The sequence below is a fragment of the Alosa alosa genome, chromosome 10 (assembly GCF_017589495.1).
Source record: "Alosa alosa isolate M-15738 ecotype Scorff River chromosome 10, AALO_Geno_1.1, whole genome shotgun sequence".
Lineage (NCBI taxonomy): Eukaryota > Metazoa > Chordata > Actinopteri > Clupeiformes > Clupeidae > Alosa > Alosa alosa.
In genome coordinates, this window is record NC_063198.1 from 4419091 (window position 1) to 4440023 (window position 20933).

At 42.9% G+C, this 20933-nt stretch overlaps 1 protein-coding gene across 2 annotated transcripts in view; it reads left to right on the plus strand.

Moving 5' to 3' along the window:
• Positions 1–9013: 9013 nt before the first annotated feature.
• The window catches only part of uba7 (ubiquitin-like modifier activating enzyme 7), a 59299-nt gene continuing 47379 nt past the window's right edge, over positions 9014–20933 (plus strand). For both annotated transcript variants that reach the window (XR_007194875.1, XM_048255368.1), the window contains exons 1-16: positions 9014–9434; positions 9540–9708; positions 10042–10176; positions 10439–10545; positions 10835–10925; positions 11531–11657; positions 12532–12629; positions 12773–12934; positions 13074–13238; positions 13560–13685; positions 14141–14221; positions 14612–14767; positions 16468–16633; positions 17212–17408; positions 17546–17610; positions 18757–18952. Coding sequence is in view for 1 of the 2 variants with exons in the window: in XM_048255368.1 (XP_048111325.1) it covers positions 9400–9434; positions 9540–9708; positions 10042–10176; positions 10439–10545; positions 10835–10925; positions 11531–11657; positions 12532–12629; positions 12773–12934; positions 13074–13238; positions 13560–13685; positions 14141–14221; positions 14612–14767; positions 16468–16633; positions 17212–17408; positions 17546–17610; positions 18757–18952 (2076 nt within the window). In the remaining variant the exon portion in view is untranslated. The remainder of the gene's footprint in view (positions 9435–9539; positions 9709–10041; positions 10177–10438; positions 10546–10834; positions 10926–11530; positions 11658–12531; positions 12630–12772; positions 12935–13073; positions 13239–13559; positions 13686–14140; positions 14222–14611; positions 14768–16467; positions 16634–17211; positions 17409–17545; positions 17611–18756; positions 18953–20933) is intronic.

The following is a 20933-nucleotide window of genomic DNA, read 5'->3' on the forward strand; positions in this document are numbered from 1 at the left end:
CCCCCTCCTCCCACTGGGAAAGTCAGACCACAACCTCATTCATCTCCAGCCAATGTACAAGCCCAAAGTACAGAGGCTGCAAGTTGCCACACGCACCTTCAGGAAGTGGACACCTGAAGCGGATGAGGCTCTGAGAGACTGCTTCGAGTGCACTAACTGGAGTGTGTTACAGAATGGAGAGGACTTAGAGGAGGTCACACAGTGCACAACTGACTACCTGAACTTCTGCATGGACATTGTTGTTCCCACCAGAACTGTACGCGGCTTTCCCAACAACAAGCCTTGGATAACCAGCAATGTCAAGACCCTTCTGAATAGGAAAAATATGGCGTTCAGAGAGGGGGACATGGTAGAGCTGAGGCGCGTGCAAGGGGAACTCAAATTCAAGCTGAAGGAAGCTAAGGAGGACTACAGAAGGAAGGTGGAACAGAAGTTGCAGGAAAACAACTTGAAGGAGACATGGGACTGCATGAAGGTTATCACTCGCCTGAAGAAGAGCAGCAGCTCTGTGGAGGGGGACCTGGACAGGGTGAACCAGTTGAACCACTTCTACAACAGGTTTGACTGCCCTGCTCCAGCTCCAATGGCGGTGGTCTGTCCACCATCCCACAGCCCCCACCCCCACATCCCCTCCATACCAGTGCAACACTCACCTCCATCATCACAGGCTATCGTACCCCCACCATCACTGGATTTTGCACCTCTCCCCCACATGGCGATCACGAACAATGAGGTGACAACGACCTCAGTCAACAGCCATCAGACACACAGATCCCAGATGCAACCCTTCCCCTCCCCCTCCCCTCCCCTTACACCCCTCACCATTACAACAGATCAAGTGACAGTCCAACTAAAGAAATTGCGCAGCAATAAAGCAGCGGGGCCTGACAGACTGTGTCCAAGGCTACTCAAGGCCTGTGCTGCTGAACTGGCGGAGCCACTGAAGCACATCTTCAATTTGAGCCTACGCCTTGGACAAGTTCCAACACTGTGGAAGACATCATGTCTTACCCCTGTCCCTAAGAAGCCACACCCTAGTGAGCTTAATGACTACAGACCTGTCGCTCTTACATCACATGTGATGAAGACAATGGAGCGATTGGTCTTAGGTATGCTCAGACCCCAGGTACGCCATGCACTAGACCCGTTACAGTTTGCATACCAGGAGAAAGTGGGCGTGGACGATGCCATCACTTATCTTCTACACAGGACACATTCCCACCTAGACAAGGGGAAAAGTGCTGTGAGAATCATGTTCTTTGATTTCTCAAGTGCTTTTAACACCATCCAACCCCTCAGATTGGGAGACAAGCTCTTGCAGATGGGTGTGGACGCTCACCTGGTAACCTGGATTACAGATTACCTGACCGAGCGACCACAGTTCGTCAGACTGAAGAACTACCTCTCTGACACTGTTATCAGCAGCACCGGAGCGCCACAGGGAACTGTGCTCTCTCCAGTCCTGTTCACCCTGTACACATCTGACTTCTGAACACCGAGTCATGCCACATGCAGAAGTTTTCTGATGATACTGCAATTGTGGGGTGTATCAGGAACGGGCAGGAGGAGGAGTACAGGAGCCTGGTGGAGGACTTTGTGCAATGGTGCAAACTCAATCATCTTCAACTCAACACTTCAAAGACCAAGGAGATGGTGGTGGATTTCCGCAGGTCTAAGCCCACTCTGCCACCAGTCCACATTGATGGGGTCAATGTGGAGGTGGTTAGCACCTACAAGTATCTGGGTCTCCACCTGGACAATAAACTGGACTGGTCAGCCAACACACAAGAAAGGGCAGAGCAGGCTGTACTTCCTGAGGAGGCTGTGGTCCTTCAATGTGTGCAGCAAGCTCCTCAGGATGTTCTACCAGTCTGTTGTTGCCAGCGTCCTCTTCTATGCAGTAGTATGTTGGGGAGGAAGCACAAGGAAGAAGGATGCGGGGCGAATTGACAGGCTGGTAAGGAAAGCTGGCTCTGTAGTGGGAGCTGAACTGGAGTGCATCACTGACAAAAGGACCCTGAACAAACTGATCAACATCTTGGACAATGAGTGTCACCCACTCCACAGCACTATTGTTAAGCAGAAGAGCCTGATCAGCTGGAGACTTCGCTCACTGCCTTGCACAACAGACAGACTGAAAAAAGTAATTTGTCCCCAGGGCCATTGAACTGTTCAATGCTTCACTTAAGGGAAGAGGAGAGATAGACTTCTCTGCATAGTCTGTCTGCCTCTTCACCCCCTCCATGTTTGGATACTGTCTGTCCACTAGCCACTTTTACCACTGTCTTCTGCCTCACTGTTTGCGTGCTATATTAGCACATTAGCACATATGCATAACCCCTCCCTCCATGCCACAGCCGAACTGTGGCCACACTTATACCTTTTCTTAAATAGTTAAATATATAGATATATAGACTTACTTTACTTTATTTCTGCATTGTTGCACTGTTGGACTTACTCATTTGCACTATCACCATGACCACTATCACCATTGCACTATTACCATGACACTCATTCACACAGAGCACCTTACCTTACCTTACTATGCACAGAGAATCACAGGCTCAGTCGCTGCCTCAGTCATTGCAAGCACCTCTGATTGATTAATCACCACTATGTGGATACTGTTTTTAGAATTGATTTAGATTAAGTGTTAGTTGGTATAATTTGTATTTTAGTATATTTAGCATATTCTTTATCTTCTACTGTCCTTATTGCTTAGTTGTGTTTTTATATTATATACTTAATATACTATATACTTAATTACTATTTCTGCTGTTAAAGAATGTGTTTGTGTTGTCTGTATGCTGCTGAGACCTTGAATTTCCCTTGGGGATCAATAAAGTATCTATCTATCTATCTATCTATCTTCATTCTGGTGTCTGTGAACGGCACGCTCTTTCAGTTTAACTTCGTTGAATAGGGTGCCAGATTTCTACAGAGCCTTCCACGCGAAAACCCGGCTAAAACACACCGTAAAAAGGCCTTAATATGGCAGCATGCAGGTAACCATTTGTCAAACTATGGGCCGCGGTCCGCAATGTGGACAATGGTCTGCAGAGTGAAATTATTCCCGGGCCATCGTCTGATAATTTGCTGCGCAATTGGTCAAGGAGCCGCGGACAGAAAAAGAAAACAAACATTTCTGCAATTAGTAGGAAATACTTGTTAATTTGGTGTCATCAAACATAGAGGCATAGAATTAAGTTGTGGTATGAGTGTCTATTCAATGCATGCGTGTGCACGTGGGTAGCAAAGCTAAGCTTCAACCTATTGGAAGGCTAATTATGAAACGACATTTAATAGAACGACGTGGATTTATGCAACTTCCATAAAAAACAGAGCACAGACTATATAAAACACTGTTTGGCATTAAGTATTAAAGTCAGCCAAAAGCTATTAATTAGTCTTAGTTAAAGATAGTTAAAGATCTCCAGATCAGTGATTTTACGCATGATCTTATCCGCCATTTCCCATTCACAAAAGCTGGTATTGTGTCTCCTGAATCCTTACATTCAGGCATTCAAATTAAATGCAATTAAATAGCATATAAATATTCTATCAGTGTATGATGCTTGCATGAGGGAAACATCCCAAAACAACGGCACCCATATAACTGCTGTTGTTTTGAGAAGTATTTCTCATGCAAGCATCATGCAACAATGCAAAAACAATTAAACTATTGAAGGCCTAATTATATTATACATTAGTAAAGCAGTACTCTGATGTGCATGTTTTCACAAACTTTTGTGAACAATCTTAGCACTTTAAACATTGACTGTTTTGAAGTGCATGTATAGCAATATAGTATAAAAATAATAATAATTGTGATATCATTATGATAATTTAATGGGGGGTGGGAGGAGGGGGTGGGTTCATGTAGGTGGGCCCTATGACCCCAAAGTATGCCTTGACTGGGCCTCAGGTCAAAGAAGTTTGAGAAAGGCTGATGTAGATGACAAAGCAGCAAGGAGGCATCATATGATCATTTAAACAAGTTTTATGACAAGGTCGGTGAGGATGGGAAAAATCGTACATTTGTGCAAACTTTGCCTGCACTTCAGTCACAGTCATTATTCATTTAATCATTAAATAAAATACAGTACACGTCTTGGTTCAATAGGTTACGTGCAGTCATTTTAATATGTTTTAATAAACATTGAACCAGTCCGGCCCTCGGCTTGTAGCAAATTTGTTTTTTTGGCTCTCTAATGTATTTGACTTTGACATCCCTGATGTAGGCCCTATGCTATGGCCTTATCAACAGTGGAACTGTGTTCAACATGGCAACATGGGGGGCAAACAGAATAAAGGGGCATTCACACCAACGATAACGATAACTATAACCATAACGATAAAAGTGTCCACACTAACCAACCCTAAGCCAAAATGTAATCGTTTTTTATATATATTATCTGACACCTCAGAGCTCCCAATACAACTCCATTTTGGATGTCTACAGAAGTTACCAAATATAGTGTTGTTCCCTATAAAGGACCTTCACAGCTATAAATGCCCAGTGTTAGGGTCTGGGCTGTTTGCTTTTGATGCTTACTATATCCCCTTACAAAAAATAACTGCAGTTTTTTTGAAGTACAGTTCAGCTATAGTAGGCTGCAGTGCAGTAGCCTTGTATGTTCATACTGCATTTCTGTAGTAAATTACAGTACTATGCAGTACAATGCAGTTTTTTGTTTCCAAAATACTACATTCCCTGCATAAGAACTGTAAATATGTCGTCAAAACTGGGGTTTTGATAATCAGAAATCTGCAGTTTGATTCTTGATGTAATGCAGTTATTTTTTGTAGTGTCTGGTTGTTGTGCTAGTAGCCTACTGGCTGAGGTTGGCTGTTCTTCACCTGTGTGTCTGTAGTAGGCCACTTGCCAAAGCTACTGAACTGGCTCTCCTGATTCCCTCCAATATTTTTTCAAACTAAGACTATTTTAAACAATAATTTTAATACTTCATATAGGGCTAATTTACGATATGTATATTGCCCATGCAGCACAGCGAATCAAAGTTAATAGGCCTACATTAGGCTACTTCCCATGTTGCATACGTTCAGTTGTAGGCTATCTAAACCAACTAAAGCTTAGCTAAAGCTATAGCTGAAATATTGTAAAACCATTTAGGCCTACTTATTTTAAAATGTATGGGAAGAGTGAAATCACTGATTAGTTTTGACGGGTTCTCGCACGTTTCTGCTGAAAAACTGCTAGTTTCATCCCGAGCAGCACGTTATCATGAGTGAATTTAAAGATTTAGGCCTATTTATTTTTACTTTTTTCCAAAAATGTAGCCAGTCGCCCGCATTAAAAAAATGGAACATCCGATTAAATTTCACAACTTTGCGAAGTACTGTGACTGGGAAAGGCTGGCAAGCAAGCCGCAGAAAGATCAGGGGATTCACTTCCCTGTTAGGTATAGGCCTACATGTAGGCCATCAACATGCGCTGGAGAGATGCATGTAGACATCAAACCATGAAACGAAGACAAGTTTACCCGACTGCTGTTCCCGCTGTTCATTCCTGTGTTTTCATGCCCTGAATGCTAAGTCGGTTTCATGTTCATCTTCCTAATGTATGAGGCACTGTCGCTATAACTGTAGCCTATGTATGTCTGTCACTAGTTTGACTAAAAGGGAGATGGGGGAGGGGGCCTTCATTAACTTGTGGGGCCCTAAGCAACTTGCGTAGTGTGCGTATAGGGAGATCCGGCCCTGTGAACAGCCCTTAACATCCTGTAAGGCGTCCCGATATATGGAATTAATGAACTTGGTGGAGAAAACTCCACTCTGTTTCGCATTGGGGAGGTCCTTGCCTCCGTCTCTTTTGCCTCTACTTCGGCGGATGTTGTCCCTTACATAAATCCTAATGTCAAATCTATTTAGTTGTTTTAATCCTGTCTTGTACAGTAGGTCATGGGGTCAAAGGTCATGGTCATACGGGGTGCTAATGTTCTCAGTATCTTAACCGTATCGTTATAAAATTTTAGTCTTGTAGCACTTGACACACCTGACAATTCAAGCTTCTGAACTTAGTTACTTTATCACTTTTTTTTCAACTTTTAGACATATTCTAAGGGGAAAACAGAGAAGACATATCTAATGCTTTTAAGTTGTCTATAGGGTGACAAAAAATTGGCAGAAACAAAAAAATGGGTTTACCCCCCATGTTGTCCTTGAAGAAGGCAGGGGCAGAGCCAGATGGGGGGCACAGGGTGGCATGCTGGACAGTCTGGGCTCAAGAACCAATTTCTTCCAAGTTGTAAGTTGTTCTATCCATGCACATCTAGCCTACATATGGTGGAAAACTTCATTATTTGGCACTTGCTTTGCCTGAAAATACTTTCCTTCTTGTTGCACTGCATATACCAAGTTAATGTGCTCCAGATGTTCTACAAAAACTTCAGTTTGGTTATTAATAACGCATAATTTAGTATTGAATCTAAGGCTTAAATTAAACAATAAGCCCACAGAGGCCGTAGGTCACACTGATTTTAGAACAGCTAAGGGGCATTGACAAACATGACGCGCAAGCGGACTAATATACAGTAGAACGAAATGCAGTCAAGGTGTATGTTTGTGCTGGAACAGCATAGAACACAATTAAGCCAATCATAATCAAGGACCAGAACTATCTATTTTAGAATATGTATTTTACTTCTCCCATTATGTTTATGTGCCACCCCTCCCTGAGTCTGCATGTGCCCCAGCCTGGCCACCCCATCAAAATGTTTCTAGAATCGCCACTGGCAGAAGGAAGTTGACCATTTTGGCTCCCTTGGTTGACTTTTCTTCAGTATCCAGAGGGAAACGTAAAAGAGAAAAGTTGGATCAAACACTTTTAAGCTGGTCACAAAGTCAAGTCAAGTCACGTTTATTTACAGAGAGCAACCCAAAGTGCTTCACAGAAAAACAGAAGGCTATGCCAGACGGAACAGCGAATGTGGCATACTACGGCAAGAAAAAGAAAACATGGGTTCACATTTCTTGCTGGCCTTCCAAAAGGGTAATGAAGTTGGTATTTTTATGAACAAATCGCTATTTAGGTCAACTTTAGAGCTGAATATAGAGAATTGTCCAAGGGATATCACTGGGCACCCTCCCTATTCTTATTGAATAAGCCTTAGGCAACAACAAACAGCAAAGAAAAAAACTTGAAAACAAACCAGTTTCACCAAGACTCTGGCCTTTGGCTATGATAAGCATAGCCTATTGTCATGGCTATAGGTAGTTTATTTAACAGAGTGATGCAATTTTGGCTTATTTGAGAAAAAGACAGAGTTTTCTTAAGTATTTAAATATTTGAAATACTCTAAATACAATCCCTCAAAAGTATTTTATTACCAACTATGTTAACTCTTTATAATAAGGTACCATACTAAATAGCAAACTAGTCATTAACTAACCCTTTGTTAATATTTGTAAATTGTTACTTAATAGTTTTCTGTCTTTATTGCCCCCACAATCCGAAAGACCTATCACCCCTCCCACCCACCAACACTCACACACAATCTCTACACAGCCTAAGCCACAACCCACCTCCTCAATCCCTCAATAATCCCTCCCCAATGTCCTATATGTACTTTACATCTTTACAAACACAATTTAATTGTATTTATTATACCAGTAACTATGGTGTAACTATTAACTTGTGTCAAATAGATATTTTAGCAACAATTTACAAATATTAACAAAGGGTTAGGTAATGACTAGTTTGCTATTTATTATGGCACCTTGTTATAAAGTGTTACCCAAACTACATTTGATTTTTGATTTTCCAGTCCTTAAAATACTGCCCATGTCTGAGCACAGACAGCCTCTCTCTCACTGTCACACACACATAAACACATATAAACACTCACAGTTAATTATTCACCTGAATGACTCCAAAGGTCATTTTGCGGCTACGTCCAACTTGATTTGAGAAGGATGCCTATGGCTTGGCCCAGAAAGTGAATAATACCCATGGAAAAAGTCAAGCACAGATACAGAGCTCCATCTACTGGCCTGGTGCACAATGCAATGCATGGATACAGGAAACAAATGGATGACTGAATAGTTATAACAGTGAAATGCATATTACAGTACAACTACCAGCAAAAATCCTGAATGACTTGTGGTGGAAGGACAACATAAAGTCTGAAATATTGAAGTAGGCCTTCTGCAAAATTGCTTTCACGTTTAAATTCCTAGTGCCTCTGGAGGCTGACTTGGCAGATAGCAAGATTTTTTTCTGTGAATAGACAACAAACAACACATTGCATTTGTATAGCATTTTCCAAGACACCCAAAGCACTTCACGGTGAAAGGGGAACTTCACTAACCACCACTAATATGTTACATTACACCCACCTGGGTGATGCTCAACAGCCATTATGCACCAGAACGCTCACCACACACCAGCTTGTGGTGGAGTGTTAGGGAATGAATGAATGAATGAGCCAATTACATTGGAGGATGATTAGGGGCCAGATTGAATGAACCAGGTTGGGAATTTTGCCAAGACAGCAGGGAACCCCTACTCTTTGCGATAAGTGCCATGGGATTGTTAATGACCACAATGAGTGAGGACCTTGGTTTACGTAACGTTACGTAACAAACAATTTATACTTGAATAGACAAAGTCAAATGTTGCAGCTGAACCCATAACATACTTGTTACATATTTTCAGGTAACAAGTAACAACAATGTTTTGGTCAATTATTATTGTACATTTGAACTCCAAAATGGGGGGACAGTCCCTACTCCCTACACTGACAGCCATGATAAAACCTGCTGGGCTATTATTAACAGTATTATTTTAATTTCTGAAAATACCCCACACACACACACACACACTTCTTTACACACACACACACACACACACTTCTTTTACCTTGAAATGTTTTTTTTTGCTAAAAGCATGGTCACATGACGCTGCCTTCTCCCAGGAAGGAGGAAGGGCTAACTGAGAATGTGCTGTAGGCTTTCTTTTACTGTCTATATATAAATATCAGTAGGCTACTGTAGCTCTTTCCTGATTGAAGAAATAAGCTGTTGCTGCCCTTTGTTGCAACCGTCCCCATTCTCGCTTACAAATACTAGGCTAAGCCACATGACATTGAGTAGGAAAGGTGGTAGAAAGCTTAGGTGAACGTTCTTGAAAAACCGAAAGTAGACTTTCATGCGAACACATAGACAGTAAAAGATAACACATGCGTAGAAAAATGAAAGTGAAAGATAAGTAGCCTAGGCTGTGCTGTTGTCCCGTAGCAGGCTTGTCAGTTTTCCAGTTACGAATAGCTAAAACGAATAGCTTTTCTGATCTGACACCCTATAGAGGCTACTGTTAAGAATAGCCCTATTAACTAACTTGCCAATTCAGCCTCGTTTTGTCAAGAAATAAAACACAAGATGGACATCGATGAAGTGCTTTATTCCCGTCAACTGTAAGTGCCCTCCGTTGAAACTTCCAAGACACGTAGAGCAAACTTGATATGTAACATTATGAATAACAATTTGTTTTTGTTTTTTGCTCTCCCCTATCATGCCAGACCCGTTCTAGGTCATGATGCGATGCGCCGCATGGGCGAAACAAACGTTCTTATTTCGGGGATGCGTGGGCTTGGTGTAGAAATAGCCAAGAATGTCATCCTGGCCGGTGTGCGGTCAGTCACTGTTCAAGATGGGGGAGTGGTGCAGTGGTATGATTTGTCTTCTCAGGTAAGTAAATATTGAACGCGTGCCCTATAAAATCCAATTCTTCAGGTCATAGTAACATTAAGGCAGGTGCAGGTACATATCTTTTCATATTGGATGGAGAAACAGCTTACCTTTCTTCATATTTGCACAACTTTGAAAGCAAATTGTTCTGTTCTAAGCAAATTTCTCTTGGCACACATCCATTTGTGTCCATTATTTTGAACAAGGGCCATTGGTTCTGCATACTTGTTAAAAAGGCAAAAAACTGTTTCAATCACCCACTATCATTAAATGTTCTTTATGCTGTTATATTTTATAACATGCATTACATTTCATTTTTACACTTCTTCCTAGTTTTATTTGAAGGAAGATGACCTGGGTCAGAACAGGGCCCTGAGCTGTCTCACCAGCTTATCTCACCTCAATGATCATGTGGCAGTGGACAGCCACAGTGGACCACTTGATGAAAGCCTTCTCAGTAGATTCCAGGTCAGCAGATGGAGAGCTGCCTTCCATGTCAGATTCAATGTTCTGGACAGTAAATCTCAAAGTCCAAAGCTGTGTGTTGGAAACCAAAGACGTTTTTATTGGATTTGCTGTAATATGATAGGATTTATGTAACATTTATGGTAAAACACATTGCAGTGAATTAGAGTCAATCTAATTGTATAAGAGTATAAGTTGTATAAGAGTATTGAATGTTGGCCTATGTCTAAAAACATGGACCTTAAATCTATACTTTACTTTCAAGGTTGTGGTGCTCACAAATTCGTCACTGGATGAACAGAAACACATTGGAGAATTTTGCCACTCCAAGAACATTAAGTTTATCGTTGCTGAGACTAGAGGACTGTGTGGGTTAGTATTTTAATATTGTTTCACTGATGCAAAGCAAAGAGCTGTTATACAGGACATCATTAAGTTGTCTGTATTACAAGCATCTTTGTGTGTCTTGAAAAGCATAACACAAATCAAATGTATTATTGGTATTATTACAATGTACAGTATGCCATCAAAATGTGGATTTTAGCTAAATGTTAAAATGTACACATCAAACTATAATGACACATGTTTTCACATATTCTAAGACATGACAAATTGTCCCAAGAGTAAACTCTGACTGGTATTTTGGGATGTTTTATTACAGACAGTTGTTCTGTGATTTTGGAGAAGAGTTCAGAGTCATAGACAGTGATGGGGAGACCCCACTCACAGCACTGATTGACTCCATCACAAAGGTCAGACAAAGACTACCTCTCTTTGTTGTCTTCCTTTAAATAGGACACAGATATGTTACATAAGAAAAACATACACTGAATCGTGAAAAATATGTCTGAAGTCAGAACTGCGATTCGAAACCGAAATCGCGACACTCATATCCACGATACTGTGTCGCGGTGTGAAAAGGCAGAACCGCGACACACCCTTTCTAGTGTTTCACGCAGTGCTTTGCAGCTTACGCGGCTGTATAAGCAACACACTCCCGCTTTACTTACCGGTAGCCTACGTTGTCCAAAGATAAATAAATAAATAATAATTCCATACGGTATCGACACAGTATCGTGAAAACACTGAATAGAAATTTTGATCATGATCATGGTGTTAGCTCCCACTGATCTTATCTAAAATAATCAGAATGTGCTACATACAATCTTCTTTATGCATTTGCTGAGGCAGGTACAGTCAAAGTTCATGTGAGGTGTTGCCTTAGGTCTTGGCATGCTCATGTAGAAACGGTGTATTTGAGTGGATATACAGTAGACAGTGAGGACCACATTGGTAACTGTCATGTTATGCAAAGAGATATTTTGTGAAAATGTCATGCTGAATTTTCTCACTCAAGGGGAACCCTGGCAAAGTCACCTGCGCAGAGGAGCATAAATGTCATGATGTCACGCATGTCACCTTCTCGGGAGTGCAGGGTATGGAGGAGCTCAACAGCTGTGGACCTGTTGAAGTTCAGGTGCTAGGTGAGTTTAATTGTTCAGATGTTAGGTGGAGGAATTGAAAGACTACTTTTCCTGTAAAGGTCAAGAATAGCTGAAAGGAGAATTTTAGCTTGCTCTCTGATGTTAACATAGAAGGAATGCAACGTAGGTCAATAACTTTTACAAGCTTATTTACAAACCTATAATTAGGCTGGGGAATAGAATGCCCCATTTTAGCTGATATCTTGCGTCTGTCATGCTCATCTGGTACCCACATGAATAATTGAGTGAGTGTTAAAGGTGCACTATGCAAGATTTTCACCTTTACGAAGCCAATTTGATGGTAAACGAACTTGTAAACTATACAGCATAAAACCGGCCATGCAACTTCCAAGTCTCGCGAGAATCGTGAAACACTGCCTTGGAGATAGTTTTTGTCTGTTGTTAATCCTTCACCTCCACAACAAAAGCATTTTCACTGTGTACAGGGGGATAAGTCACAAGAAATTTGCTATTTACAATAGCAGAGTAAAATATAAATATATCGCAACTCTAGAGGAAGCTCTGCAGTCGCCAAAAATACCTAAACCTGCATAGTGTACCTTTAAGCTGATTGGCTGACTTGCAGCCAAGGACCGCTCCGAACAGATTTATAGCCACATCTACCTGTATCTCCAATTCGAAGAGGTAAAGTAATGTGTGGAAGCGGGCGGTGATCAGAGCAATGGCTTGCGTCACAGGCTGTGTTTGGCGTCACACTCTGTCTTTGTTCACATTGGTGGTCATTTCAAAGTCCGAGATTTGCATATGAAGGAGGAAACAACCATGTTTCGGGTTCACGGTAGCTTTTTGGTTATGCAACAAACTCTCCTTATTCAACAATTTCTGCATTAACGTATTGCCATTTTCTTTCCAGATAATTACTCATTCAGCATTTGCGACACCTCAAGTTTCTCAGACTATGAGAAAGGTGGAGTGGCGACAGAAGTTAAGAAGTCAGAGACTCTAACATTCGTATGTATCTGCTTTCAAATGGAAATAAACTGGGCATCACTGTTATGGTTATGATAGACATTGTACTAATGTGGTTAATATGAGTTGAGTGACTTCTATCATTTGAAGTAATCAGTCATTGTGACTGTGTGACTCTCTTTCAGAAATCCCTGCCTAAGGCTCTGGATGAAGCCCTGAGGGACCCAGAGATTATGGTGCCGACTGACTACGGAAAGGTGGAGAGCCATAAGACCCTGCACATTGCCTTCCAGGCTCTACATGACTTTGTGAAAGGCACAGGGAATTTACCAAAGCCCAGGTCAAAGGTCAGGGACATATGACATAACATTGACAAAAGCCTGAGGTTTAGATACCTCGAGTTCAGTCTTATTTTTCTTTTGCTATTTGAACAACATCAAATGAATAACATTTCAACATGACTCTTTGACACGCTGCTCTTTTTAGGTGGATGCTGATAGGCTGCTGACCTTGGCAAGAAAACAGAGCGAGGCATCCCAACTGGAGAAGCTGGATGAAGGCGTGGTGAGGAAGCTGGCCATGTGTGCTCGCGGTGACCTTGCCCCTGTCAATGCTTTCATTGGAGGACTGGCGGCCCAAGAGGTCATAAAGGTAACACCAACACAACATCAACAATGACCCTGAAGAGATATGACCTTAACCTTTGAGAGAGTGGAAAACAACGTTTTTTTACTTTCACCTTTTTAAACATTGTTGTTTCAGAGAATGTTATAACTATGAAAAACATAGAATATGATGCACATACTCAACAAACATCAAAATAAAGGTGACTTATGGTCTTTGATGCTTATAATACCAGACATGTGTTTGTGACTGTGTCTGCTGACAGAAAAAAGCTGTGTGAAAGTCCAGAGATGAGTCACTGATGAATGCCTTTGCTATCCGACTCTGTCCTTTCCCTGTTTGCCTCAGGCCTGCAGTGGGAAATTCACTCCCTTGCATCAGTGGCTGTATTTTGACGCTCTGGAGAGCCTGCCCGGGGAGAGTGAGGAGGAGGAAGATGAGGAAGAGGCCCTAACGGAAGACATGTGCGCCCCAGTGAGTTCACTTCACACACTCGGGAACCTCTTTCTCCTTTCTCCTGTCTCCTCTGCCTGTGCAAACAGCCCAAGCTCCCATTCTAGGCGTTCTCTGACGCCCAGCCAAACACAACATTTAGTCAAGGCAAAGCAAGGGAAGGCCACAGCTCCATTCCTGCAGATCTGCCGACCGTGTGTTTGGTTTGAAAAATGCCATTGCTAGTGACCTGTAAAGATCTGGACTCCACTCTACTGCCACGGTCATAGTAGATGTGTGGACACACATCAAAGCTGAAGAAAAGCAGGCTTTTGTTTGTTTATTACTATAAAGATCCCTACTATATTTAAGGATTTGTTTCCAGTTGCCGTAGTTAGAACAACACAAAACTGTCACTGATGAGAGATTATGGTCTGTAGCTTGTGATGATGATAAATGAGAAGAATGTTTTTTTCTGTTTGTTCTCTGTCTCCCAGAAAGGGTGTCGTTATGATGGACAGATTGCTGTGTTTGGGTCAGCCTTTCAGGAGAAGCTGGCCAGACAGAAATATTTTTTGGTGAGTGTTGTTCTAATCATAACCCAGTAGAGGGCAATCTTTGACCACTTTGTTAGGCTGTTCTCTACTGCTGATGGCTAACCTCTGGGAACAGGAAATGCTTGAGGTTTAAATGGTATTTCCCCTGTAGAAATACTGAAGTAGTGCATATGTATGTGTGCTTTCTGATGTAAGAGATTGTAAGTGGTTAGTGATTGTTATAAGTTTATTAAGCCTACAATGTATTTTTTATAGTCATATAGTTAATCAATTAACTTTTCAACATTGAAGTTATTCATAATGCAAAACAGATAGTCTAGAATGCCATACTGTATATTATCGAAATTATACATAAAGTGAGAAAGAGGTTTAAAATAGCAACATTTTAAGATTATTAATTTGCTATGATAGGTTGGTGCTGGTGCCATTGGCTGTGAGCTGTTAAAGAATTTTGCCTTGATTGGCTTGGGAGCTGGAGAAGGTGGGAACATCACTGTGACTGACATGGACTCCATTGAACGATCAAATCTGAATCGACAATTTTTGTTTAGGTCACAGGACATTGGGGTAAGACATTCATGCCATACAGTAGGTATATGCTAGTTGTCTGATACTGCTCAAAAAAAATAAGGGAACACTTAGGTTTTCCACAATTGTTAAAACCTTCCACCCTTTTCTCCATTCTCAAACTGTAATCACAGAATGTCTGACAGTTCTTGCAAAATAAAACACTCGCCTCAAAAGTTTTACCTGTGTTCAGAACTAAACAGTGTCAGAGTACCGATCCAGTATATGATTGAAGTGTTCCCTTAATTTTTTGGAGCAGTATATTTAATTCTACTACATTGTTAAGGGCAGTTCATTTCTCCTCATAGTCCAATAGCTGTCTGGTCTATCTTTGAGCTAAAAACAAACAAAAACACATCTGGTGTTTATATGCAGTCGTGGCTCTGAAAATAGGGCAAGCATAAACAATTCCAGCCAATCAACATGTTTGTTCAGGAGCATGGAAGTGATGTGTGTCATTTGATTGGCATTTGAGCTTAAATCCACAACCTTCACTAAAATCACAGACTGCATCTTTAAAGTATTGCTACCATGATATCAGAACACTATCTCGAACCAAGGGCCAAGTTGAGATCACAAGCATGTTTTACCTACTATGTTATCTACTTTTGTGAAACACCACATATTTGTGTGAACTGTTTACAAACACTCAGATGAACTGAAATCGTGGTGGGAAAGCAAAGATTATCCCCACATGTGTCATTACCGGTAACTATGGAACAATCCCTTATGTAACCATGGTATTACACTTGCACTAGTGAACACGCACAGGCAAAAAGAAAATAATCAATGAGTGAGTGCATTACATACAGTGCAGCATTTCAATAGGAAGATTTAGGACATGGATCAGATACATTTAGCTTGTTGTGGAATGCGGGGGTGGATGAGGAATTAGACAAGGGATATCCATCCCCACACACTTTGGTGGGAATCGAAACTGAGCCCCAGGTAAAAAGACACCTCAGCACCACCCCTGAGGCGTTGGAGCACACTGTAGACCTCCCGCCTGTGGGCACTAAATGCCTGACCTGGTTAAGTGGGCCTGGTCGCAGGTCAGCGGCCCTGGACAGACCCGGGGGGTCAGAGGTCGCTGCTCCCACAGTGTCCTGTTACCAAGTCGCCACTGTTGCATTCAGCCCTGTGTGGGCTACTGACCCCGTGACTCGCCAGTGGTCACTAGCATTTATGGCTGATGGGAGGCCGTCGGCAGGCAGGGAAGGACGTGTGAGCGTCCCTGCCCATTGATGACTGTCCTTCCTGCTCTCATTACACACTAACGGCATTATAGTCTAATGTGTTGAGGTATTCAGAGGATGCTTGGCATCAACAGCTTGCTCGTGTTCTCTCGAGCCTCCGAACAACAAGCATATGCAGACTATTAGAAGAGTACTTAACTGCTGTTGCGTAACACTTAGGGAATGCCATCTGAAGAAGGATATGTTCTGTGATAATGTCCTCTAGTAAACATGCTAATCTTCTGATGGGCTCTCAAGCAGTGTGTGGAGATGAAGATTAGATTAAGACACATATAACAGTATTGGCCCTTCCTCTCTTGAGACAGCATCTGCTTCACCATCAGTAAACCTCTGTTTCCCCCTTTCACATTTCGCAAAGCCATATTCCTGTTTTTCTTTCTTCCTCTCTTTCCTGGCCTCTCTCTCTCTCTCTCTTTCCTCACTCCATGTCCCTGATATCCTCAGAGGCAGAAAGCTGAGGTGGCAACACGGGCGGCGCGGGAGATGAACCCGGCACTGAATGTCACGGCTCACCAGAACCGTCTGGGCCCAGAAAGCGAGGGCGTTTATGGGTTCAGCTTCTTCAGGGGCCTGGATGGTGTAGCCGCAGCCCTGGATAATGTTGATGCCAGTGAGTGAACATACATCTACACAGCCTGCCAACTACAGTCTGTAAACGCGCCGCCAATTGCATATGACCTTCTAATGTTACCTTGGTCACGTCCAGACAGGTCTCTTAAAGGAACACGGCAACATTTTGAGGAAATTAGCTTAATTGACGTTTAACCTTCTCGGAGTATACAATAACCCAGTCTGATACTGTTAGCCTAGCTTAGCATAATTCACTGGAGTTGGGTTAGACCAGTTAGCCTATAGCTCCCTTCTAGCTAGGTCTTATCTCTGGAGTAGACAGCAAATACGATCATTTCACAAAAAATTGGTGTGTTCCTGTGTGTTATTCTATCATTTATGAGCTGTTGTATAAGCTTAAATTTGAATCATACAGTTTGCACATACACCAACTGGCTTGTGAATAACTTCTATACTGGAATATGCTTGGTGTGTATGAACTCCATGATGTTACTTTCTTCTCTGGTTAGAGATTCCATAATGTTGGACACAGCATACCATATCAATCTGAACACAAGTTAATACAAGTCACAATTGCAGAGAATAACATGGCTCCTCCTTCTCATGTACCTTGGTTAGGAGTCTACCTGGATAAGCTCTGTGTGCAGCACCTGAAGCCCATGCTGGAAGGAGGCACCCTGGGGACCAAGGGCTCCACAGTGGTGGTGGTTCCCCGCCTCACTGAGTCCTACGGCCCTGCCAACCCAGGCACGGCCACTGCCATCCCCCTTTGCACCCTAAAGAACTTCCCCCAGCGCATAGAGCATACTCTGCAGGTACGACATGCAGGTGGCATCACAACGTTAGTCCTTTTGAAGTACAACACTGACATGTTTATGGTATAGTAGTTCTGGTCTAATTATGTGACCGAGGAGGCATGTTGAGATGTTGTGTTGTGGTGGTTGTTTTACAGTGGGCCAGAGACCAGTTTGAGGGCATTTTCAAGCACACTGCAGAGAATGTGAACCAGTACCTGAGGTGAGGTTTGCAAATATCACTGTAGGCTCATGCATCTTTCATGCACTCGTACAATTTGGAATTTGTGTTAAGTGGGGAAAACATATTGCTGTATAAGCACACACACACCACACACATAGTGTTTATTTTCAACTCTCTCTCTCACACACACACACACACACACACACACACACACACACACACACACACACACACACACACACACACACACCACTATATACCACCACATCACATCCTGTAGCGCCAAGAGCAGTTTGTTTTAACAAGTTCCTCATGTCCAGTCCAGAGGAATGTATTACAAGCCAGGCCGCCAACTTGGGCTCCACATCCTGCCCCAGGCCCCCTCACCACTCAGGACTCTGCTGGGGAGTCTGCCCCAGCTCTCCATACTAGACACACTCACTCCGCTGGTTGTTTATGGAGGAGCCCTATAGGCCTCTGCCACACTCTGCCAGGATGCCGGGGTGTGTGTGTGTGTGTGTGTGTGTAGCAGACAGATACCAGTCTCCTCGCCCATGTCTTGTCACCGGCGCAGCTCAAGTACTTCCTGTCCAGCAGCTGCAGGGCGACCTCTGCTCCCTATCAAAGAGCCCCCCTCCCCCAACCTCCCCCCACCTCCCCAGGATTCATCTCATCAGCTCTCATCGCTGCAGAAGCCCTTAACGGCCTTCCTCTCTGGATGCTGGCAGGAAGAAAAAGCTTATGTCTGATTGGCATGAGTTGAATGTTTCCCTTAAAGACTGGCCATTTAAGCAGTGGTCTAAATGTATGGGTGGAGAAGACGTCTCTCCACTTATTTCCATTTGGCTGGTCTGGAACAAAGAAAACGTTCTTGTGTTTAGTCGCCAGTGATTAAGAAAGAATCTTATTTGTGTCCAATAGAGTCCAACAGATTTGCCCTTGGTAAGCATGTACTATCTAAGCAATGAAATACCAGATCAGTCTTTTGTAGGCTGTCACTGTATTTTATCAGTCTTGGGTAGAAGGTCTGGAGGTCCTCAATGTCAAGGTCGTCTACCAAGCCAGAGGATTTGCTCCGTCCATTTCCTGTTGGACTCTTTATTTTTGGTTCTTGCTGGGTCTAACAGTCCTTATCTGGTGTTTGAACAGCACTAATGTTGTAATGATGTCATCTTGACTCCGCAGCGATGACAGCTTCTGGTCACGCTTGGAGCAGCGCGGTGAGGCGGAAGCCCTGGAGGTGCTGGAGGCCGTCAGCGGCAGCCTGGGTGACCTCCGACCCCAGAGCTGGGAGGACTGTGTCCGCTGGGCCCGACTGAGCTGGGAGACCCTCTACAACCACGACATCAGGCAGCTTCTCCACTGCTTCCCTCCCAATGCGGTACCAGACGCCTCTGACCCAACTCACTGATGAACCTGGACCGGTAGAATTCCAAGTTATAGCATGTCTCTACGTAGCTCCCATTCCATATAATAGGGGGAGATAAGGCACCATAGACGAAACAAAGCTACGTTGACACATGGATAGCTGGTTTGAATTTGATTGATGTGGCGTTTGAGTTCAAATGGAGTAGCATAATTGGCCATTAGGTGGCGATATTGTCTATGGAGTTTTGTATGTTCTGTTGACTGCTCTCTATTTTGATCAGTGACAGCACAGAGCCTCCTCCCATGCGGACAGTTAAGGACAAAACAGTAGTAGATCCAAGGCCAGTGAATCTATTCATTCCTGCCCAGGTCTTATTTCACTGTAACATCACAGCAAGATCTCTTTGAAACCACAAATATCAAGCCAACCAGATTCAGACAAGACTCTCTGAAGTTTCCAACATTCTGAGCTCTGGCAGGCAGCACTCTTAGACTTAAGGCAAGTAGAGATCTGTTGGTTTGCTAGCAGTGGTGTTTAAATAAATCTTGATGTCTGTCTTTGCGCTGGTCTTTGAGGAACTCTGGCTCACATTCGCAAACACACTGCATTCATTCCACTGCAAACACTGTGTGCCTGTCAAAACATGTCCTGGCAGTTTCGCTTTACCTTCACTGAGCCGGGCTTTTTGAAAATGCATCATTAGATGCAGCACTGATTCAAGGTGCTCCTCTGAGTTATGGCCACACTGTGGGTTACTTGGGGGGAGAATTGGGCTGCCATAGACTGTTTTGGGATGCACCCTTTGTCTAAGTTTATGTCTGTTTATGGAAGACATTCATTTAGTGGTGGCTCACACATACCTAGTCTCATGACTTGCTGTATTTGAACCATATATGGTTCTCTTACTGGATTCACAGTGGCAGTATGTCATTGTCTTGGTTTTAGTGTTCTTGTGCTGAAATTAGTTACATTGTGAGTTTTTCGCAGTCATGGGCCTTGTGTGGTAACCCAGAAAATCCTCTCTTCTTCTGAACACAGGGGATGGTATGCATTAGGCCAGTGAGTAGTCTGTGTTAATCAACAGGCCTTTTACACAAGCCTCATGAGAGGTGTTAATATTAACACTACTACTGGTATGAATTTTGGGACGATCAAACAATGTGCACTAGTTTTTGGAATGTGCCCTTTGTTTAAATTTGTTATTGGGAGGCAATGAATGTCATGCAATTAATTGTTTCCACAGTGATCCTTGTGTCCTTCAATCAGTAACTCTGTACTGCTCTTATTAAATCATACACGGTTAAGATCTATCTAATAAAAGTTGAGTTGCCTGCGTTTTAGTCAGGTTCCTTGCTATCCCCTGGTTGTTCTCTGTGTAAAGGTCATACGAGTACATGTTGTTGTTAGTATCATCCACGTCAGTGCAGTAGGTTTCTTTGTCAGTTGGGTTTCTGAGGAAGTATGAGGAAACTGCTGTCGGCCCTCAGTAAGCCTCTTCCACCACAGCACCTGTCATTCCGTGGAGACCTTTCCTGACATGTCGGTGCACGTTAGCTCAGTATCAGAGTGGATTCACTCTTACGTGAGTCTACTGGTAAATACCATTCACACTGTAAATGGGATGGTCCACTCAATTGCCTCAATGTATCTGCTTGAGTGAATCTGAAATGAACAGTGTTGTCCAAGGTCTCAGTCCTTTCCTAATGAGCCTGCCTGTCTCATAATGTAATGTACCAATAGATCTGATGAAGCTGAGGTCAGGAGAAATAGCTGTGCTCTGGGGATGGAAGCAGGCGTGTAGCAGTGAGCTTTATCCCCACTCAGACAAACAGACAGCCAGAGTCAGACCAGATGACTTCAGGGCTTGTCACTCGGACAATTGTGTTGAAACTCCTGACTTTGTTGGGAAGCTTGCGGTCACTTGTTTGTCTCTGGTCTTGTCCTTAAAACATCAAGACCACAGACAACAGACACCAGCCACATATTAGTCAAC